This window comes from Amphibalanus amphitrite, unplaced genomic scaffold (genome assembly GCF_019059575.1).
Source record: "Amphibalanus amphitrite isolate SeventyFive unplaced genomic scaffold, NRLGWU_Aamphi_draft 000569F_arrow, whole genome shotgun sequence".
Lineage (NCBI taxonomy): Eukaryota > Metazoa > Arthropoda > Thecostraca > Balanomorpha > Balanidae > Amphibalanus > Amphibalanus amphitrite.
In genome coordinates, this window is record NW_024882063.1 from 193825 (window position 1) to 217686 (window position 23862).

The following is a 23862-nucleotide window of genomic DNA, read 5'->3' on the forward strand; positions in this document are numbered from 1 at the left end:
AAAAAAATAATTGACCTAGTTCGGTTTGACAGTACCAGGCAGTAAAACATATGGTACTTACGTCATGGGCCATCAAGTGAATGAAAAAATCCGAATATCCCCAGTATTCCACAGTACGCAAACAACTTCCTGTTTGCTCTTCCCCCCCCCCCCACGTCTACTGCATCCCCAGAACATGAGGACCAGTCATCAGGTGACGGCCATTGTTTTCAAACCAGTGCAGTGGACTGCGACTCCCAGCACCGTCTCATCCCACCCCCCCCCCCCACCCCTCACCCCCCAATGCAGCCGAGACGGGTGTCAGCTTACGATGGTTCACTGAACTCCGATTCGCGGCGACTGCGTTTCCAATGCCATCGCTTCCTAGCCCTTTCCCTTTGTTCTGCCAGTTCTCTCCGAGGTGCGTTTGCGCGGGGACGCGGTGAGCCGGTCATGGCAAAGAGTAACGCGTATAACCAATCCAATTTTTCTTCCACCCGTATTTAAAGGGACCCTGCCACCTTCAAAAAAGTTTATGAATTGGCATGAAAGTGATGTCGCTCGGTTCAGAAAGAGCGAAAACGAATATCTACCAAATTTCACCGAAAAATATTCACCGGTTTTCAAGATATTATACTTTTACTTTTGTTTACTTTTTTGGGATCTCCGCTGTTTCTAGCGACTTTATTTTAGAAGTGCGGCGTTTGCGGCAGATGTTGCGCGCAAATAGCATATACCACCGCGTGCTACAAAACGTTTTAGTCAAACATTTAAAAATCGTTAGATATCTGCGCTGACGTCACACATTCAGAGGGGTATTCCTAAGCATTAGCCCCTCTGAATCAAAATGCTGCAATTTTGAAATTCAATATTTCCGATTTAAGGCATTTCTCGATGTTGTGAGTGCCGAAACCGGTAATTGTGAGCCAGGGACCCCATTTTGGCTATCTCAACTCAAATCTAATGTTAAGGTGGGAGGGTCCCCTTAATTGATTGCGTAGGGGATGTACTGAGTCGGAGCCGGAGCCACCGGAGCCGGACCATTTTACTCGGAGCCGGAGCCGGAGCCGCCATAACATTTCACCCGGAGCCGGAGCCGGAGCCGGAGCCGATTTTTTTCTCCGGAGCCGGAGCCGGAGCCGGAGCCGTCTGAAATTTCCACGGCTCCGCATCCCTGGGTGCAGTAGCTAGATATAACTGCATATTTCCTCATAGACCACACCATTCTATTTGTGGTCTATGAAGACGGCATACGGATCATCGAGCGAGCTCCACCCTCTTCGGCCGAGGGAAAGGGGGAGGGCAGGTGCCAGTCCCAGACGCATATTATGTTCTTTCTTTCGCAAACTTTATACACATCAAAAGTCCAAAGTCTATAGGATTAAGTACATACCTACGCTATGGATGTCACTTGTACTGTCATGGATATGGATGTCACTTGTACGCTATGGATGTCACAAGCGATCACTCTTGTTCGCTGTTGAGCGATCAAGTCAATACCTACCTCTCCCCCGGCTAACTTTTCGTATGATTGCCCTAATCCAGGCAGTTGCTGCGAGACCTTTGTGTGCCCAGAGGTCGGTTCGCAGCTTTCCGCTGCCGAAACGACGAGCATGCCCTATTGCCCGCCGACTACAGCCCAACAGTTAAAACTTAAGTGCTTTTCGTCGTCCTGATCATTATTAGTTTTGTGCCCGGTTTTGCGACACCATTAGCGCAACACGTGAGCGGAATTTGCTGGTCAGTCTGGGCCAAACTACAAATAAATGGTCCGCTAAAACACCAGAAAAAGACGCACTGAAAATCCGATCAGGATCAGAAATAAGTAGGCCATTCGCCAAGAATTTGGCTACACAGGACTCCCAATATGTTCAGCGCAGACGGATTCTCGTTATTTTCGGTGTGCTTTGTAGCGTACCTCACGGGCGATCTCCAAGAACACATGAAGCCTGGTATAGGAAAGTGCTTGCAATGTCGAGATCGGCCTATGAGCGATAAAGTCCGAGCCAATTACAGGAAGAAAAAACTAGTTCAGGGGAGTTCTTGCAAATGAATAATTGATAGGTATATTTTTGCATTTTGCTCTAGGATACCACAGCCAAATCATGGTAATCCGATTCAGTGAACAAGATGATTTTGACGGATCAGGATGGCACTTTCTGTCCCTGAAAAAGCAGAGCATCTTACCATAGGTATTAGGTATGTACTCTGTAGGTATAACAGTTACCTTACCAAACAAGCCTTGTATCGTGATGTACAGGTCTCGCGGGTTTTAGCGGTAGGTTTTGCACCTAGAAAATTTAGTGTACTTCAGGCTATATCTTCGTCGTCTTAAGCTTTTAAGTGTTGACGATGCAATCGACTTGTTGGGTAACAAGCCGGCCATGATCGTGTAAAATGGCTTCATCGTAGATCGATTAGTTTCTGAAATATAACCGGAAATGTAAAAGTGCAAAACCTACCGCTTAATCTCGCGAGACCTGTACCTATGTATTCATTATTTACGTTATACACGACATTCATGTTTAACATATAACACAATGATGAGTAATGAATGAATGAGATGAAAAATCTGACAATTTTGGTCACACACAAACCAGTTATCGCACATGAAAAGATATATCACAGATCAATCAAGCCCACATCATTTCGTGGTGTAGTCTTGAAATCGTACAATAGCCTATCTATACGAGTCAAAACACGATCAACCGCAGTCACTGGTGGATCAAGGAGCATCATGGGCACCGATCCCACAGCGTCCGAAAGGCATGAGAAAAGCCATCTTCCTCGCACACAAACAAATATCTCAAATCACATCAAAAATGCTTCCTTTGAATTGCACAGCAACGCGCAGAAAAATGAAATTCGTGGAGTTTTGGAGGACCTTTTCGTAGAGTATGCCTTAGGGTCCGTTGGCACCTGTCTGGATCCGCCCATGCCTGATCTCATGCCACTATCAGCTCCCCCGCACCTGTAATCGCCCTCCGCTCTCCGCCGCTACCAGTCTGGCTGCACCACCCTGTATGTCATGTTATCCATGGTCCGAATCTCCAGGCCCGCTCCGTAGTAGCTGATGATGTAGTCGGAGCCGTCAGCCGGCTTCACCACCTGCGTCGCAATCAGGACAATGTCCACCAGCTGACCGACGAACAGAAAGCCGAGAGTGCAGAACTTGAACAGACCCAGGCCCGGGTAGCCCAGGTAGAAGCGGTCGGCGCCCAGAAAGCCGAGAAACACCGACAGCAGCAGGGACGTCTCGAACGAGTAGCCGTTGCTGCCAATCGGTGGGGGAAGTCGGTCAATATTGGGGCACTAGCGCCGGTGGAGGCGGCGGGCTCGTTATAAGGATGCCTGGAAATGTGAGAACGAGCAGCATCCGATGAATGAAATAGTGTCACTGTGACTGAATGCCGCCATCCTGAAAATCTCATCACAACTACCTAAATCTATTTCGTTGATTTTTTTTTTGTGGTAATTGCAACTAAAAAATTCGAACTACTTGAACAGTGTGTGCCGTGGAAAGGACTGAGGCACCGGCAGCGATACCTGGCGTTGATTTTATGAACTAAAGCTTTCCATACTTACACACAAGAAAAGGTATCGGAGATTGGAAGCGATGGGCAGACGAGACGAGGCATTACAATGAATTTTATCGGTAATTGGCATAAAAACGGTAATAAATTGCAAACAGCACTTCATTTGGAGGGAAATGATCATCGAAAAGTCAAAATCACTTGCCAACTACCATTGGCATTCATTCAGACTTACGTGTATTTGCAGGGAATGTGCTTCTCAAATGTATTATTTCCTGATTCCTTGCATATTATTCCTGGAGCAACAGTACAGTTTACTGAAAAAAATGGAAAATAGTTAACATCTGAAAGCAGTTAGAAGTTAGAAATACTCATGAATTACCATCCATACAAACTCAATCTGTAAATGTAATAAAACAATAGGCAGGTGCAACGGAACACATCAAATCTACAATAAACAGGTCCACATGATGTGACTTATAGGCTTTAATCATTTATCTTTTCTGTGGAAACTCAGTAGGAAATAGTGTAACTGTACGCCCCAACCATATTGATCTGATGTTTTCCTCCAGGGTATTAAATTTAAATTGGTACCTACCAGGCTATTTGATCATACCTAATGCCTTTCCTTCAGGGGTGCATCCTGCTGGCTGTTGTGTCTTGGGGTCAATATTGAGGTCTAGACATAAATACTGCCCCATTTGCAGTGTTGCCGCACAGTCTGTCTCATATATGCTGCTGGAAGTCGGCAGAATCGTGGCTCCCACCACCACCAAAGAAAGCACCAGAGCCATGACACAACACCTGCAGAAATAATGTTGATAAATCATTCCGGGAAGGTGATGTCATTCATTGAAGACTGTGAAATCACAACTACTGAATACTAGGGTATATTAGTAGGTACACAATGAACACAAAATTAATATGAAAACTTAAAATATCATTTTATTGTAGTGAAGCTGAACTCTGAAGTGCAAATCAAATCCATAAAAGGTCAAGGTACAAAGTCTGGTGGTATTAAGGCAAGCAGGCATCATACTTCAACTTCAACTTGTTTTTTGCAACCAAAGAGAGGCAGTGGCGGCGCCACGAATTTTCGCCAGTGGGGGCAAGATTGAGGTGACCCGACTGTTGTCTGATACGCCGATCTGCAAAATCCATGAGCACCTTGCCCCTAGATGTTGCTATTCAAAACCATTATGGTTTCAGGTTTCATGCATTGCATACGTATTGAGCTGAACCATTAACCCTCGCGGGCCCGCGCGGAAGAGAGGGGGGGGGGGGCGTTTTTCGCCTCCCCCTGGCGAATATTTGAGATACCTCACGAACGCTTAGGGATAGAAAGCCAAAATTTGCTGTACCTTATCACCCATTAATTTAACATTTTTTGAAGCAAAAAATTTTGACATAGTCTCCTTGATAACGTCTCAGGCCCGATTTCTCTAGGCAAACTTCGGCGCCACAGACGTGAACTTCAACCACCTGCTAAAAATAAGCGGCTTGATGAAAATATGAGTCGACTCAAACTTGACTCAAATTTTTTGTTGACAAGTTACTTGACTCAAAATTGACTCAGATAATAAAGTTGTTGAGCGGGGGGGGGGGGGGTGAAAAAAATCCGGCAGCAGAGCCAGGGCTAAGTTGTTAAGCGGGGGGGGGGGGGGGGGGGGAATGAAAAGCTTATATGTACCTATAGATTCTGGAAAGTTGAGTCAGCTGAATCATGATCCTACATGTTTGACTCATCTCAATGTCAAAAGTTATTTTACTGACTCAACTCTGACTCAACTCAACGCCTTAATATTTTTGTCCGACTCAACTCTGACTCAACTCAACAGCTCAACATTTTATCCGACTCGACTCAAATCTGACTCATTAGAGTCAGAGTTGAGTCAAATTTCTGACTCGACTCATGAGTCAAGCACAACCCTGTCTGGAACACGTACTTTGAGACCACTATACAAAAGTGCCGGTTTTTGCCTTTGACATTGACTTCTGGCCTTAAAAATTTACCTGAGGTCAAAAGGTTTAGGGGCTTTAAGAATCTTCTCGTAGATATCTTTCATTTGGTACCATTTTTGTTTACGTAGCTGCCTTATTTACGGAGTTAGACAGGTGGGGGGAGGGGGGCTACCCCCGGGCTGCGGTGGTTGGGATTACCCCCGGGCCCGGCCGGGTTAAAAGGTCGCGAGCAAATAAAACTATAAAACTAGATTGCGAGACACAAACCTGTGAAAACGTTATGTTGTTCGTTGAGATGTAAAATGGCGTATTCCTCCAAACAATAGTTAGTAGGTACCTAGTTCTCTTTTTTCCCGTAGTACGTATGTATATGTGCGATTCTTTCACACACGATTGATACCAGAATAAGCTCCATTAGGGCGACCCACACACATTTCCAGATAACCCGGATATACATACCCATCATATTTTGTCATACCTTCCTGAGCTCAGTCTCAGTCTAAGGTTTCCCAAAAGATCTCTTCTCTGGCCGACTTTTGACAAGCTGCCTCTCAACCTCCTCGAGGTCAAGCTCGAGGGCAGCCTTCTGGTGGCTGGTGCAAATGAAAAAGAGTAGAAGAATGAGTGGGAGTAGGAGATATGCGACAGACGGTCCGAGAACGAACGTTTTGCTGATGCACTTGATACGGGGACGGTCAAAAACAGGCGTACTATTATGTTATTAACCGCCTATCATGAATGTTGCACCGGTCTTCTGTTCCCTTTTCAACATCAGCCAAATTTTGTGGGGGCAAAAACATAGTCTTGCCCCCACGGCCTCCTGCCAGTGGGGGCAGTCTGCCCCCACTGCCCCCACGGTGGCGCCGCCCTTGAAGAGAGGCCCGAGAGGGGATACCTCAGTAGGCGGAACTATGGTCAAGCGTACCCATTTTCGGGAACGCATTTTCGTTCCCATGTTTGGGAACGATAAACCCAAATATGGGAACGCCATGTAGGCATTATTTAAAACAAGAAAAAGAACTGTTAAATGACGTCCAAAAAATATAAAACGATCGTGAACCGCCTGATAGTTGTCTCAATATTGTTGGGAAAGAGTTTGATATTGTAAGGCCCATCGTAGTTTCAAATCGTTCCCCTATTTCTAAAGCAGTCCATCACCCGGGCCGCGAGCCCAAATTTGGGAACGCTGTCGTACACTGGCGCTGCAAGCGTTCCTTATTATGGGAACGGCGTACCCAAAATTGGGAACGATTTCACCGACGCCTTTCAGGGGCTCTTTTCATTAACAAGCATCACGTCCAACGCCGCAAATTATTGTTAACGCAACAATCATCAGATGACCTTTCCGGCAAGACCGTTGCATGTTTCGCCCGGTCTTCTGCGCTTTTATTCCCGTCGATCTCGCAGCGGGCACGCCCCCCTCTGCAGGATTACGTAATCCACAACGCTCAGCGATGTTCAACAAGGTCTTCCATACCTATATCCACCGTCCGCGCCGAGGGTGGAGACATGTCAAGCACCTGTCTGCTAATCACCGAGAGTTGACGAGCACAAGAAGTATCCAAAAATGGGAACGCTGAATATGTTACACCCTCAAAACACCTAGTCCCAATGAAAATCTAGTTTTTTCCTTTCTTAATGAGTGTAAGTGGCAAAAGGCCTGGTAGGATGGGCACGACGTATGATCGAAATCAGCATAAAAATTATAAATAAGCCACACAGAGCGACCTATATCAGAGAAATTCCCCCAACCGATCATGCTTAGAAACGCCGAAGACAAAAACCACGCTCATGACACTGCTTATAAAACAACGCTAAACAGCTAGCATCCAAATAAAATATGTCTTTCAGGGCTGATAAAATACAGCTGAATGATTTTAAACCACTGAAACTGAGTTTACAACAGTAGTTCGGTAAAATCACTGACGTTCCACGCGGTCGATCGCCCCGACACCAAATGTCAACAATATTACCTCGGGACTGTCCGCGTGTTCGCTTGCATATGTCATCATCTGGTGTCGCTAGAATGAAACTTCATAACCAGGCGAAAATTATTATACTTGACCTCAAAATGTAAAAAATGCTTCATTTTCCTTAAACTTGCATGTTAAATGTCGTATAACCCATATTTCCACCATTCTGTCATTTTTAAAAAATCATTAAAAATATCATTCCACGGTCAATTTCCTTGTTCCACGGTCAGATTAAAGATAACTTTATGGAGATTTAGTAGATACTTAAATCAGCGTGCACTTTTTTTAGACGTGATGCACTTTTGAGTTTTAGTGGGCGAACGGCCGAAAAATTGCCTTCCGTTCTCATAAATGGGAACGCCCGTTCCCATATTTGGGAACTCCGTTCCCAAAAATGGGAACGTTCCTATATTTGGGTACTCATGACCATAGTTCCGCCTACTGACCTAGCCAGTAGGTTAGGTTGTCTGTTGAGTTTAAGGTTTTAGGTCGTACATTGTAGGTAAGGTCAGGTCAGGTTTGGATTTTGGTTAACTCAAACTGTATGGCACACTTATCTTACTAAACTGAAACACGAGTTTCTCTATAAAATGATTTCTATATTATAGGAATTAACAAATATCTAAACCCAAACCGGGACATGGAAATACCAATATGATCCCCAAAGTCTTAATATCAAGGCCATCTATATATATTAATATATAGGCCATCAAGGCTTATATGGCCTTAGCGGCCTTAGGCCCAAATTAATTAGCTAGGTAACTTTTCTGTTGGATTTATAAACCAAAACAAAACTTCTCAACTCAACTGTGAACTGTGTTCTCAACATAAACCTTGCATAAAGATAAACCAAATTCAAGTCAAGGTTTCAGACATCGAGGATTTCATTATCATGAGAAGTTTCTTTGAAATAAAATCTAATGACGTATTAGCCATTTCATCTGACGTTTTACATAGGTGTTTTGCCTGTTTAAATAAGAAAGGTTTTTAAAAATAAAATAAAGTAATGTTCGTATTTTAATGAAAATTCTTATGTAGTTGAAATTCCTCACATAATTGTTTTCATTCGAATGCGTCATAAGCTCAAATGAGCGAAATATGGCTACAGTTCTGACGCAGAAAAATTACAACGTGCCCAACGTGCTTTCAACATAGGAGTTGCAAGGAGGGCTTATTATTATTTTCCGCTTCCAAGTTCCATCCTTTCCTATCATAACAAAGCCATAAGCAAGGCCCTATATACCGCCGTAAGCTGTTGAGGTAAGTTGCAAATTTGAATTGGGGTGGTTTTTGGTTTATAGCCTTGGGTTTTTGATAAATCAGTCCCACGCACAAGGGGGAAAAGCTCAAAAAATTGAGCGCTCAAAAAATTGAGCGGGCCCCATTATGAAGGAATAGGCGAAACGATGGTAATTTAAAATGCCTTTAGCGTCACACTACGGCAAATATCGTACCCAAATAAGGTATCAATGGCAAGAGTTAATGAAACTCGTTAGTGGGGCGCGTCGAGGGAGGACGTGCCTTGGCGGAGGACGAATTTGAGACGAAAGCGGCGCTGAGTTTTCTGCATAGTTTAATTATTTTCTCTTGCCTTTCTTTCCCCTGAGGTAGGGGTTAAGGGCCCTGTCCTCATTTTGGTAAATTTGTTTTGATTTCCTTTCCATATCTAGGTGGGGCTGATAAGGAGATTTTTCTGATCACTAACTTTATTCTTCCTTGAAAATCTTGGGTGTTTGGGATGGGTGTTAGCACTGAGGACGTGTCAAAGATGATAGAAGAAGCAGTTAAAAAAGTTACTGATTTTCTGAAAGCAGACTTTGAAAAAAGTATGTCTGCCATGAGATCCGAACTTGATGCCCTTAAGGCTGAAAACATAGATCTGAAAACAAGAGTGATTAGCACTGAGAGGGCAGTAGAAAAAATGAACAATACAACCGGAAAAGTACTCTTATTCTGGGGGGAGATGGGGTGCCACTCCCAAAAAAGGAACAGGAACCAACTTCTGAAACCAGAGCCATGGTAGCAAAAATCATCAAAGACAAACTCAATGTGAACATGCAAGGAGCCATCGTGGCCTGTCACAGGCTAAAAAACAAAAAAAGAGTTCTGGTCAAGTTCCAGGACCATGATGATCGGGAGGCGGTCTACCAGGCCCGGTTTGACCAGCCCCGGGATACAAAAGACAAAGTGATTATTCACGAAAACCTCACTGAGGCTAGGGCTGCCATGATCAGGCGCCTGGGTCAGCTCAGAGAAAAAAATCTGATAGTGAACTACCACACCAAAAACGGATCAATATATGCCAGGAGCTCTAAAGACAACAGATATTCCCTCATCGAACATTGGCACACAGAACAGGAAATCCTTGAGCTGGTCCAGAGTGCTGGAAACAAGGGACCAGAAGCACGGGACAGCCTGATGAGGTCACAGACCCTGGACAACATTCCGCAGGGGCGGGTAGCAGGACGAGTGTCTGACCTGACAGAGTTTGTTGTGCCCAACCAGAGGCAGAGCAAACGTCAGCCAAAGAAACAACAGTAAAAGGTCTCTAGAGTCTAGATCAGCTGCTCTACGTACCTCTCATTCAATCATCAGTTAATCTTGCACTATATTCATAAATGGGTCCCTCTGGGCTGGCTGGAATGTCTTTTCTGTTTTCTATGTTGCCCAACATAGGCACATGTGTATTTTATACTTGTATTAGATACCTACCTATTCTTGGTAAATGCTAGATTTTGGTATTAATAACTACCAATGGTCATTAATTTGTGTAAGTTGTTACCTATGAACTGTACTGGCCTCAGTTAACCTCACTTGATAATGCAGGCTCTCTAGTCTCTATCTAAGCCCCAGATACAGCAGGCCCTTCAGCTTATCCACTATACCACTAAATATTTGCATACTTGTGAAGCTTCATCAAATAAGTTATCATACCTATATCTAGATTCTAGTGTGATATTGAGTGATAGCTATCAGCTGTGACATCACTCAGTCTCCGTGCTGGATTTCTCCATCCCATGAAAAAACTTTGTGTTCTAATCATGTGAGATGTTGATTCTCACACTCACATTGACTCTGATGGGTGACTGAGTGGACTTGCTGACTCTCAATATCATTCTCTGATGCCTATGCAGTATTACTTGTGACTGCAACGCAAAAAAACTGTGTAGTGCAATTTTGCATTCACATTTTGCATGTTATGCTTCCTAATGAAGCAAATTGATTGATGGTATTTTGTGACTAGTATGAATGTTGAACCAGTGCCTTGGCACCAGGACCAGCAATGGACTCCTTTTTAACCTTGTGTGGATGGATGGATGAGCACCTCTAGTGCCTAGCCTTCATGGCTGTTTTACCAAGTTTTAATATGAATGGAGTGTCTGAGCACTGCAGTGAACTGAAGAATGAGTGGACACTACAGTGCCTGGCTTGGCAGAAAAGCCATTTTATCCTTTTAATCTGTGTGGGATATGAGTGAGCGCTTTGCGCCCAGGCCAGGCAGAATGGTCTTTTTATGAATGCTGTAATGAAGAATGAATGTGATGACTGTACTGCTACTAAGTATTACTGTGGACCTGATGTTTGTAGCAGGCCTACCTATTCAAAGGCTGGGCTGAGATGAACTGATGAGTTTGTTGAGATTCATCCATATCATTCATCAGAGTTCAGTTACTTAGCTTAAAGTATAAATGGTAATTCCATATATATATAACTGGAATGCTGATCTCCTGCCGCTGACTGTCTTTTGTGCACAGCTGAGCAAGTGCTCCATTGCTATTGAGCATAAGAGCTTGGCTTTGCAAGCTCAATTGTATGTCACCCTAGTTCTTCTGTGTTCTTTCAAATCATTCTTTTCCCAGCCAGCCCGGGGGTCCTAACCTGAATGTGGTGCTCCAAACATTGGTTTCAACTCACCATTGTAATATGCTATTGTGCTGGCCTTTGCCCTGTCCCAGTGTGGCTCTCGCGAGACCCTGCAGTGGCTGCCCCTTGGCCTCTCGTTGGTCGCGGGTGTGGTCCATGTGTTTCCCCTTGTTGGCGGTCTCTGAGCTGTCTGGTTGGGTACGGGCGCGGCCGTGGGGTCGTGGCCGCTCTCGGTCCGGGGTCTTTTCCTTCTGAGTGGGCTGGCCCCGCCCGGCTCGGGGCTCTCCGGCCCGCCCGTGGCCGGCGGCGCCCTCGTGGTGCTGGCGCGCTGCGGGGGTGCCCCCGACCGTGGGCGGCTCCTGGGGGGCTGTGCGCCGGGTGGGGTTGGCGCGCCGGGGGGTTGTGGCGTCCGGGGCGGGGGCGGCCGCGGGGCCGCTGCTGTCGCGCGGGGCTTTTTTTTTACGGGCCACTGCTGGGTGGTGCTCATGCTGGCTCGACCATACGGCTGCCGCTAGGTGGCGTAACAAGACATCTACAGATGGCGGTAGTGTAGATGCGTAATACATAACACTACTATTATGTATAACTATCTACATATGCTGCTACATTCGTTACATATGTTGCTCTTACATTGTGTATTGGTTGAAACCAATATTCTTTGCTCATCCCAAACACTGTTATTTAGTGTTACCTTCTATACTGAGTATAACTTTTAAATCTCTTGAATTTCCAGGAGATTAGTGAATGCCGTTACACATTATTGATGATGCCCATTTGCATAATCTATACCAGAAAACTTTTGATCCATTTCATGGCGTCGAAAGCAACTTTGAACCAGAAACTCAAAGAATGTTTGAGGACATTATCGGTAAATGTAAATTCTACTCAGTTGATGTCAATAGATCTAAACCTGATGATCTAATAATTCACCAATGGTCAATTATACACCTGAATGTCAGATCCATCCTCAACAATGAAAAGTTTGACTCACTCACAACATTTCTACACACAACTGGTATCAAATGGGATGTAATCTGTATATCTGAAACCTGGCTCAATCGTGATACTGAAAAACAGCGCACAATGGCTGGCTACTCTGCCTTCTTTGAAAGCAGAGTAGGAAAGGCAGGTGGAGGAGTGGCCGTTTACGTGCGCAACGATCGAGTCAAATCTTGTGTGAAGTTACAAACAGAAGGTCTGAGAGGTACAGAATCATTATTTATTAAATGTGAACTACCTTGCTCTAAGGTATTAATCATAGGACAGATTTATAGACCTCCAGGTGTATGTCAATCCGAGTTCATTGACTACATGGACATCATTTTAGAATCACTTACACGAGCTCAAACCAATTGCTCATGCATAATTGCAGGTGATTTTAACTTCGACCTTTTTGACCTTGACAACGATGACTCTACCCGTGACTTTTTTAATCTCCTTACATCGTACGGATTCCTCCCATCCATATGTAAGACAACAAGGTATGGAGAAAAAAAGTGGTCACTATTAGACAACATATATTGTAATAATATAGAAATTGTAAACAGCTCTGGAGTGATCAATGATGATCTGTCAGATCATTTTCCTGTGTTCCTCACGCTCAGCATCAAAAGCGTTGAGCGAAAACTGCAAAGGGAAGAAATAAAATCTTTCGACTACAGGAAAATTGATGCCCTTAAAACACACCTTCAGAATTCATTACATGGATTCACTAATGTAACAGACCCGAACATTGCCTGTGAAACTTTACTACAAGCATACACAACAGGAATAGATAGGTATAGCATTACCTATAGACCCTCTAGGAAAAATACACCAATTAAACCGTGGATCAGTCCAGGTATTTTAGCATCAGTAAACCGTAAAAATGTATTGTTTCTACAAAAGAACAAATATCCCAATCGAGAAAACATATCCACATATAACAATTACAGAAATGCCCTTAATAATATTCTAAGGGAAGCAAAGAAAATGTACATCAAAAACGAATTAAAAAATGCAAACCCTAAGAAAACATGGGATATCTTAAGAAAGATAACGAAAGGTTCATCTGGCCACTCAGGTTTGCCAAAATCCTTCCATACCGCAGATGCGAATGTCGAAGGGCCTCAACAAATAGCTAATGGATTTAACACATTTTTTTCTAATGTTGGTAAGCAGTTAAGAAATAAAATACATCGAAATGATGTAGATCCAACAAAATATATACCTGTATTTACAGGGAATAGCCTGGATTCCCTATCACTCACTAATGAACAGGAAATTACCAACATCGTAGACAATATGAATAAGGTCGGTGGAGGCCATGACAAGATAAATACTAGAATATTTAGAGCAACTTATGCCTCAATAATGCCAGAAATCGTACACTTCATGAACCTCTGTCTGCAGGAAAGTACTTTTCCTAAACTTCTAAAATTTGCTATTGTTAAACCAATTTTCAAAGCAGGCAATAATCAGCATTTTAATAACTATAGACCGATATCCCTTTTACCGGTGATTTCCAAACTATTGGAAAAACTTCTACATACTCGTTTTAACGATCATTTAGTTACAAATGGTATTATTAATCCACACCAGTTTGGATTTAGAAAAGGTATGAGCACGTACATGCCAATATCACTCTTACAAGAAAAGATTGTAAGTGCTCTTGAACTAAACCACATTGCATGTGGGCTTTATTTAGATATCCGAAAAGCCTTCGACACGGTGAACATAGACATTTTATTAAACAAAATCAAGTGTTATGGAATAAAAGATAAGGCGTACGATATGATATCATCGTATTTGAACGAGCGAGCTCAATGTGTTCAAATAGACCAAACAAGATCTAAAACAGTATCAATAGATATGGGAGTCCCGCAAGGATCTATCCTGGGACCGCTCCTGTTTATTTTATATATAAACGATTTTCCGAACATTAGCAAGGATTTTACTGCATATTTGTATGCAGATGATACAGCAGTCTTCATGGAGTGTGAAAATGAAGCAGATTTACAAAGTTCCATCGATGCCATTATGCCCAAGATATCCGAATGGTTTTCTGCAAACCAGCTATCAGTTAACACAGATAAAACCTTGTACCAAATATATTCAAACAAGAAAAACAGACAGGATGTAATGCTGAAACTAGGAGGTGTCGAAATTCAAAGGACTGGAACTGTTAAATACCTTGGAATGTTTACTGATGAAGATATGAAGTGGAACACACACATTAACAAGCTATGTACCGTACTGTGTAGAAATGTTGGTATGATTACCAAAGTAAAATATTTTCTAAGCAGTGACCATTTGTTACTGCTTTACAATGCTTTGTTCTTATCGTATGTCAATTACTGTTGCTTTATTTATAGTAATACATACTCATCAAGCTTGTCAAAAATTGAAAAACTCCAAAAACGTGTTATAAGAGTTATAGATGGTCAGCCGAAGATGGCACATGCTGATCCAATTTTCAAAAAACTTAAGCTTCTCAAGATAAAAGACATTGGAAATCAGCAAATGCTGCTCATCTTGCATAGAAAAATATGCAATAATCTACCAGATGGAATAGATCGGATGTTCAGATTTCATCCCATCGGCAGAAGCAATCGCTCTGCTAGACATTTTGAAGAAATATTTACTTACAAAAAGTATAAAACGCAAACAATAGCATGGACTGGACCTAGAGTTTGGAATGAAATTATAACCCCCCTGTTTCCTCAAATTCAACATGTACCTCCTTCCAAACATACATTGAAAAGAATTGTAAAAGAGCGTTTAATTAATAAATACTGAGTATTGATAAACGCATTACTCACAGGCGATGTTTTTGACTTCTCATCCTATACCTACGCTACCATGCCTATGGTAATGAATATGTATATTTGCCTAGATACGTATACAAGTGTCTATAATGTATGTAGTATGTATATGTATAATTGCATGTGCATGTATTTGTACGTAAGTGTGAATGTTTATGATCTTAGGTGCGTACCTACATTGATTAGGTACGCCCCGTGCAGTGTACATTGTGACAATTGACAAGTGTGACAGAAGTAGGGGAGAGTGGGGCAAAGCGGCCACCCTAACGCTTCTCACGATGCCAACGCTTGATTTTTAAACTTGGAAAGATTCTTTCTATACCAATGTGATCCCTATTAAGTTGCCTTTTATTTCAGCTGCGTTTTATTTCCAAAGGCGTTCACATATGAAAGATATTGACAAAACTTTAAACCTATGCATATTGGCCACTTTGCCCCATACCCTGGGGCAAAGCGGCCACCGGCGTCTTCTCAAGTCCCGATATGAGAAACAAAATAGTTGCCTCGTGTACGACTAGGGTATTTGATGGTGACAAGGTTACGCGAGGATGGATGTTTACTTTATCATCTTCCACCTGTAGGTAAACAAAGAAAGGATTTTCATGAAAATAAAAATTTAATTGCATTATTTGGTAACTCATGCAACTGAAAAGTGGCCAAGATGAATGCATGACGACACATTTGAATATAAACAATGTTTTTCATCCAGATGGAAGCAACTTATGGCCAATCGGGGGGTGGCCACTTTGCCCCGGCCACTTTGCCCCGCGCATACCGTCCGAGACAAAAATATTCCAGCTTAGCTATTAGTGGGGTAAAAGACATTAAAATTGGTAGAATACATGTACGAAAACCATGCAATGCATGGACAAGAACGCTTATAAAAATTCCAAACGGTTATGGAATAACAGTTCATTTAAAAATTGTAAACATAGTTGGTAACCTGGCAAGAAATGCTTTTCCGTGTTTCACAGAACAATGGTGATGGGCCTGAAACCCCGGTCTGGCTCATTCGAACGACCGTGAAGAGAAGTATAATTGGAAACCATAAATTGAAACTGACGCCAGCTATGAAGGGCTAAAACGATGGGTGGCCGCTTTGCCCCGGGTGGCCGCTTTGCCCCACTCTCCCCTACACACAAGTGTGTAATGAGTAAGTGTATGACATTCTGTTCATGCCTACTCTTGTGCATAATGGTATTTAATTATGTTGAACTAAGTACACACAAGTGTGTAAGAGAATGAGAATGGACCTTGTTGCACACCTACACTGTTGGGTGTGCATCATGGCATTTTATCATGTTTGAATTGAGTACACACAAGTGTGTAAGAATATGTGCCTAAACTAGGGCGCATACCTACATTGGCTGGGTTGCATGATATCATTTATTTGTGTAAATGAGTGTGTAAGTGTGATGTGTGCATGATACTGTAATATGCCACCCCATCTGTTTGGCGGCCTGGGACCTTAGAGTGCCCGGCAACAAGCCTCGCTTCGTTGGGTGCTCTGGGAGCCCGGGCTACCTTGCTGCTGACATGCGCTGAATTTGACCAGAGTTTGATGATGACTTGGCTATGACTGTGGATCCCCCTCTAACTAACCTGCCCCAGTGGACTTTGACACTTTCCCCGGCGTGTGTGGGTGTTGTGAGTGTGATGGATGTGTGAGTGTGCTGATAAATTGGGGGCTTTCAGTAGTGGGCAGTCACCACTGATTGCAGTGTTGACTACTTTGCTTCTTTTTTGTTCCCCTAATTCGTATGGCTTTCTCCCTTCTGCTTTTTTATGTTACATTTCATTTCCTAGCAGGGAGTGCCGCGACTTGCAATTTTAAGTTATTATGGTGTTAACGTAAGGTTCTGTGTGTCGCTGGGATAGAGGGAGGGGGCACTCCTGGTCACCTGATAATGGGTGGCGGCATAGAAAAAAAAAAAGAGAGAGCAACAAGGTTTCTTCTCGAACACTCGCCGTGATAATTTATATCGGTGTTTTTGGAAAGAAAATGCCCTAAAGACGCTCAACTTTTTGAGCGCCACTTGTCGTTCGGGACCGCGATACTCAATAAATTGAGCGCCACGACAGACGACAGTCAGCTGGCGCTCAAAAAATTGAGTGCCGGCCAGCATCTACACTCAATTTTTTGAGCGTTCTCCGTGACAGGTGAAGCCGGTGCTGGCTGCCATTTTTGATGTTATGTTCGTTGAAATACGTTAAACTGAGTTGAAACAGAAATGCAGGAAGTTGAATGCTACGTGGTACCTGAACTTCTCACAAACCCATGGCATCATGTCACATTTTCCGCTAGTAGTTTTATCGGTCGCCTTTCGGATTCGGCACACCTCAAATAATTATACAGGGCTTGAATAATCCGTATGAATATTGTTTTGATATTCTATGACTGTACTGGGAGAAGGGAATACGTGAATACAGAAAGATATCCACCCACGCTTGAATATTGGAGAATTATAGCAGGAAAAACTGTATTGCCACGGTTACAACTTACAAGGCCATCGGCCGCAAACAAACAAAAATACTATACAATGTGGGTTAGATTCACAAACATCATCAAGTGTGGAACACAGAGACGAGCAAAACAACATCACATTATCGCATGCCAGCCCGACCACATTGGAACCGGGTGACCTGCGACCGGAACCTGCGTCTTGCCAGCATACATCACAAAAGCAGGAGGCAGTGTCGTACTGCTTTGATCCAAAATATGCCATATAACAAATGATATAAACGACCTAAGCTCGGACTAAGCTAATCATTATCAAATCCTTAACATGTAAAGGACGAATGGAAACATCGAGTCTCAGACCAGCAGTAGCAACCATCACAGTAGCAACATCACAAAGAACACGCGGCATTATCAGACAGCCGTTTTGTTATCGGGCTACAGGCGGCGACGGCGTGGTTGCAGACCAGCTGCGAGGTAGCGGCGTGCGGGCAAAAGGCGCGGGCACACCTCCATGTGGCCGTACGGACAGTGCGCGGTCGGCGTCGCATAGTGGGCGGCATCGGGCTGTCCCGGGGCCGTCGAAGCCGCACAGGTTGTCGGCGCATGTGGGCGCGCGCGGTCACCACGGCCAGCTGCTCACCGCCAGCACAGACTGCGCAGCGTCGCCGCTCCGCCGGCCAGAACACGCAGACAACCCTTCTTGCAGTCGCACAACACGTCGCCAAACTCATTCACCTGCTCCATCATGTTGTTGATGTCACCGAGTCGTTCAAGTTGTGGCTCGTGCCGTCGAGCATGACCTGCCCGATCGGACACGGGTCAGCGGCTTCTGCTCCAGCGAAGTCTTCATCTTGGTGACGTCTTGCTGATCTCCACAAAGGCTGAGCAGATGACCTTACCCACAGGGACGGCCGACGTCCTCGCCAGCGACCGCTTGGTTGTGCAGACCTGCCAGAAAAAGAAAAGCTGTTTGGTGATCTCAAACGATTTTTTCTTTATGCAGTGGAACAAAATGGAAAATATGTCATACAACAGGAACTAAAAAAAGATGCAGCCTAGGTCGTCTAAGAAATGGGTGCAACATTGATAAAATTCTTCATTGAATGAATTCTGCAATTGCTTTTGATAAAATGTGTGGTGATTATAAGGAGACCACTTTACTATAAAATTGCTCAGGATTCCTTATCTGGACCTGTCAAAAAATCCTGACTGCACACCAACAATTAGCATTAAATCCGAAACCTCTACCAGGTACCTAGTAGAGATGCCCTTTTTGAACCCGCGAACCCGCTTTCTGCGGGTTTTCAAAACCCGCAGGGTTTTTGGCGGGTTTGAGAAGCAAAACTTGTCGTGTGGCGGGTATTTGGCGGTCAGACTTAAGAACCTATAATTTTTTTTATTTTTTTTTTTAGATGCAAAACACAATGCCAAGTGCATTTGCTCAGGTTAACAATACAACATTCATCAAAACAACTTTTAAAACAGAACCAAATATAAAAATATATCAAGGAAGCACATTTCAAATGCAAAACTGAAAACAACCAGCAATAGCATCCACAGTCTGGCAATGACCAAACCAGGGTACAAGCAATAAACTACTAAGCATAAATAAATGCTGATGAAAGCATTCCATAAAACATAAAAGACCCTGAAAGCAAACTTATAGGAAGCTGAACTGAAGTCTATGTGCACTGTGCAGTGTGCACTAGATATACATTATGGAAGAACCCAGACTTAAATGAGATGTTGAAAATCAGAGCAAATGCCACATGTTACTTTATTTGCGTCTGGTCGGCATAAAAAAGAGCTATCAGCTAAACAAAATTTGATGCAAATTCATTGATTACCTATCCTACTCTATGTTCTGTTCCACCCTATATTACGAAAATAACACACCAATCACCCTTACAAAAAATCAAAATATAGACTGGCCGGCCCAAACATAACGCAATACAATACTGGCGCACTTCCGACATTCTGACAAGGATGGGCATTTGACTGCGTCAATTTTGGTCTCTGAGGTGAAGGAAAGCTGTCATTGATGACGCAATAATTTTCAATCAGTTTTTCTGTCTTGGTTTTTGAATGCCTCAAAATAGCAGTTATACATGTTACAAAACCACGTAGCTGGGCCCTGTTTCACCGGTGATAGCAGCACGCTGCTATCACGTTTCGCGAGCTGACGTCATGTCATGACGCCATACTGCTGACGTGATGGGCAGTTCCGGCGCACGATGCCCGCGACCTTGGCCGCGGCATTAAGTGACGTATGAGCCTAAAAGTAAGAATTTACGCAGTCATGATAGTATATTTATTTTCAATATATATTTTTTTAAGATGATGTATATAAAAGAAGTTGGGTTGAAGGAAAATTTGGACGTAAACTTCGAACATTTAGTTGATGACGTAAAACAATATTGCGGCAATCGTGCGCCAGAATCGCCTCTTACGTCAGCAGTATGACGTCATCACATTACGTCAGCTCGCGCAATTTGATAGTAACATGCTGCTATCACCGGTGAAACAGGGCCCCGGTCGCATTTATTTCTTTTGTCTTTTTACGTCCTTATCATTTGTATGCCGACAGATGACCAGCCGGAGAGCATTACCAAGACCATCTATAAAATCATTACATTTAATTTAGTATTTACTGTCTCTTTATTTCTAAACCGGTGATTAACCTCTAAATTGTAAAACTTTAGCTGTTGTGTAAAATAATTTAATCAGAATGGCACATGAATATGCATTATACAACAGTGTTTTCGCAACAAGTTCGACTAACTACGGCCGCAATAATTTAGTCGCTGTAACATTCCTTCATCAGCTGTTGGTGACGCTTCTGACGCATGTTTCCAGAAATGCGTGGTTCATTGGTGGTTAGTTGCAAGGCCATATATGTTATTATAGTTGGTTTTTGCTGGGATTTTGCATGATTTGTTTTATGTGTAGATCGACTGGATACTCATTATTCACTGTGTCACTATTTATTTTTAACTGGAAATCGCATATCTTTTTATATCAACATTCATTTTGATAACAATATCATTCCTACCTAGGGATAATTAAATTCTGATTCAGGAAAATATTTCACATCATACAAATAAAAACCTTTACTATATTCAAATTGAAACTGAAAATGTGATGCCGATCCAGTGACCTAAAGGTCTCAAAGTATAATAATAAATTAATCTATTATAAATTTGGTGGTGACTGTCGACTGGCGTCTGGCGGCCTAGACCTTGAGGCTTGAAAGTGGCCTCCCTTTTCCGTTGACTCCGATCCTCCAGATGGAAATGATATAAAGGATCATTTTTATCATATTTCATATGAGCCAGTCAGCAAAGTGGCTATCCTGTTTCAGCATTCACACACACAATAGTTGACTGTCAGTCTCTCATGCTGTCAGTGTTGTGAAGTAACAAAGGAGTTGAGTTTTGTTGATTATAAATTGTAATGTTATGTAAAGGACTGGAAAATGAATGTGAAAACTATGGAAACATATTGGCAGAGTATTGTCACTTACTATCAGAACATATGGAAAGAGAATACATTCAAATTAATAAGAAATGCCAAATATCAAGGTATTCAATCACTGATAGGAGTGGACTATCATATGTTTTAATGTCCATTATATGAAAGTTAAGACTGAAACTACCTTTTACCTCATCATACCTAATGAAAAATTGTGTGAAGAAAACATTCACAGCCTCTTTGAAGCACTTAGACCACTACAAAACAAAAATTTTCACGTAAATATGTAGCGTCTCCTTCCTTCAAAACATCATATCGGATGGCGCCACTTTCGTCGACAGTTACTTATCTGCACGCAAATCGAGGAAAACGTGAATTGATTGACGTTTACGTGTTTCCAAATTTAAAATCACAGCATATTCAAACTTTTCAGTGTACCTTTTAACATCTAAATATAACTAAAACGATAAAAACTTACCTTCAACACGAGGACGACGACAACCACGCGACCGGAGACGTCGCGACGAAATAAACAAACGGCGCCGCCAAATGAAAAATATTCTCCGATATCAGTAATGTGAAATTGGGTCGCAATCATTTTGGGTAGTATGAAAAATGCTCTTTCCAACAGAACCCTAGTAAAAAACGTGAATGGACAAAAAATAACTTTTATTTCGACATAAATATTGGCCTGTTTTTAAGTCATCCTGGTATGCCGTAAGATTTCGACCTATAAATTGGTGTTCCCCCAATCATTGAAGCTTGAGCAGTGAAAAATATGAAAGCCTAATCTGTTTTGCATCATTAGTGATTCTCCTAGGGTGTTGCCATTTCTCCCTAGGTGTTGCGAGTTGCTTTTGCAAAACGTGTTCCTGAAACGGCTCAATTTTTTGAGCCCTCAGCATTACGCCTATGGGAGCCTCTGACGTCACACGCTCAATATTTTGAGCGCTCAATAATTTGAGCTTTTCCCCCTTGTGCGTGGGACTGAAATGGGTCGCTGATTTCATACACCCTGACCCTTGTTCTTTTTTCATGGGTCAGGGCAAGGGTAAGCAAGGGTCTCAGTCTCAGGTCAAGGTAAAAAGAGAAGACTGGCGAATCACTGGTGAATCACTGGCAGATTTAAATCAAAACTGAAATGGGCGCGTTTTAATTTCAGGCACATGCACCTCCTTAGCCCAATCTTACCAAATGTTGTGAATGTGTAATCACTACATTGTGATTAAGCCAGCAATATTAATATTTTTCAACATTCATTGATTTATTCATTCAGGCAACATTTATAATAATTTACCTCATTAAACTTATTCGGCGGGATTAACTGAATGTAAATAAAAAGAATGCATTCCATATTGACTATTATTGCCAGTAACTATGGAAAGTGCTGCCAAGTGGTATTCATAGCACGGGTAGGTAAGGGTCACTCAGAATTGATGAAATTTCGAAGTTTTCCTTGCGCAGAAAGAAAGCAAGCAATTTTTATTGTTATAGCTTGGGTTAAAACATAAAGCTGCACAGCAAATAATATTGTTAATTTGTATCATTTGTATAAATGTGCATACATGTAAATTTTTAGTGGAAAATATTAGCTCTAGAATGTGATGTAACTGGGATTTTTTTTTATTTGCCAGCCATCAGTCATCAATTTTTCACTTAGGTGCCTACTTTTAGGAGCTGTGCACCACATTTTCCATGTTGGCTGACCATCTGGTGGATGTATTGTGCGGAAACTGATGAGGATGTGAGTGTAAGCTACGATTTTTAGAGGTGATTGACCATTGATTCACCTGTGAACCAAAAGGAACCATGGTGACAAAGCTGCCTATTGAAAGTATTGGAAGTGCACATACATCGCGCTATGTAAAGTGCATCAACTGTATCATACTAACGTGACAGTCATATGTTGAATTTGTCATGTTATCAGCTCTGTGCCGGCCCTCCGCGTCCCTCCTCGGACAGTGGCGCCCTCTCCGCTGATCGTGGCGCCCTCTCTGCTCCAGGTGGCGCCATGATTCGTCTGCAGAATGCCTCTGAGCGCGCCGCCGCCGGTCAGGTCGACGAGACGAAACTGGCGCGCGACTCTGTAATCGCCAATACGGCCACATTTTTCGTGCTGTGCGGCGTCATCAGAGCCAGTGAGTAGCGACCACCGGTGGGCTCATTTCCTGCGGTGGTTCATGTCAGCTGAGATCGCGGCTGACGGCTGGAGGCGCTTTGGAGCCTCTTTTGATGTCGATAATATGGGTTGATGCGCTGCTTGTCGCTTGCATGATGTTTTTGAGACGTTATGTGTTTTGGAGCATCATCACGAAGTCCTTGCGGTGGTGGTGGGTGCTGTTGTGTAGCTCTTCCAGTTCTCAGTTTGGGAAATGCTGGAAATATCTGTTGGTTGGGGAATATTATGCATGAAAACAAACGAGCGGAGCACCATGCATATGCGGTGAGCCTTCGGCCCTGACACAATTCGGTTTGAATGGTTTGAGCTGCACACCAGGCATTTTTTAGTTGAGTGCGTTTTGTATTCTATTTTTAACCCGCGCATGACTTGGGGGGCTCTACAGACAGGGCTCCCTCCCGTTTTTCAGCAATATTTTCTAAACCGACGGATCAACACGAAACTTGCGGTACCCTCCGAGGCATCAATTTGACACCTTGTGTTAAAATTTCAACTTTCTAGCTACCATAGTTTGGCCGGAAATGACGTCAGAGTGACGTCATGTCGGCCGATTTTCATGCAAAATACTGAATTACGGCAAACGCTCTCAAGGGCTCAGTTTTAAAGCTAGATCCATTTTCTTTGCATGAGTGGACTA

General features: G+C 43.0%; 2 protein-coding genes across 15 annotated transcripts in view; one reads left to right on the plus strand and one right to left on the minus strand.

The window, feature by feature from the left end:
* Window positions 1-2221: 2221 nt before the first annotated feature.
* Window positions 2222-21546, minus strand: LOC122394034 (TM2 domain-containing protein CG10795-like). 3 transcript variants are annotated; one of them, XM_043390583.1, is made up of 4 exons: window positions 21525-21546; window positions 4129-4316; window positions 3748-3829; window positions 2222-3253 (listed from the first exon to the last, which is right to left on the minus strand). In XM_043390583.1, the coding sequence occupies exons 2-4, from the start codon at window positions 4304-4306 to the stop codon at window positions 2977-2979; spliced, it is 537 nt and encodes a 178-aa protein (XP_043246518.1). In that variant the 5' UTR covers window positions 4307-4316; window positions 21525-21546; the 3' UTR covers window positions 2222-2976. The 3 variants fall into 3 exon arrangements, with proteins under 3 accessions (XP_043246518.1, XP_043246517.1, XP_043246516.1); XM_043390582.1 differs by lacking the exon at window positions 21525-21546 and adding an exon at window positions 8256-8267; XM_043390581.1 differs by lacking the exon at window positions 21525-21546 and having other exon boundaries at window positions 4129-4662.
* The window catches only part of LOC122394033 (glutamate [NMDA] receptor subunit 1-like), a 109222-nt gene continuing 93931 nt past the window's right edge, over window positions 8572-23862 (plus strand). For 2 of the 12 annotated variants that reach the window (XM_043390572.1, XM_043390580.1), the window contains exons 1-2: window positions 8572-8707; window positions 23050-23184. The gene's annotated coding sequence lies outside the window, so the exon portion shown is untranslated. The other 10 variants (XR_006258785.1, XM_043390577.1, XR_006258786.1 and 7 more) reach the window with 8 other exon arrangements.

Excerpts from the sequence above, each read along its gene's own strand:
- LOC122394034 (XM_043390581.1), bottom strand. The coding sequence starts at position 4,342 with ATGATTTATCAACATTATTTCTGCAGGTGTTGTGTCATGGCTCTGGTG. Across the intron at positions 3,830-4,128 it reads CCCTGAAGGAAAGGCATTAG|TAAACTGTACTGTTGCTCCA; the intron begins GTATGATCAAAT and ends CATTTTTTTCAG. Across the intron at positions 3,254-3,747 it reads CACATTCCCTGCAAATACAC|CAACGGCTACTCGTTCGAGA; the intron begins GTAAGTCTGAAT and ends ACCGATTGGCAG.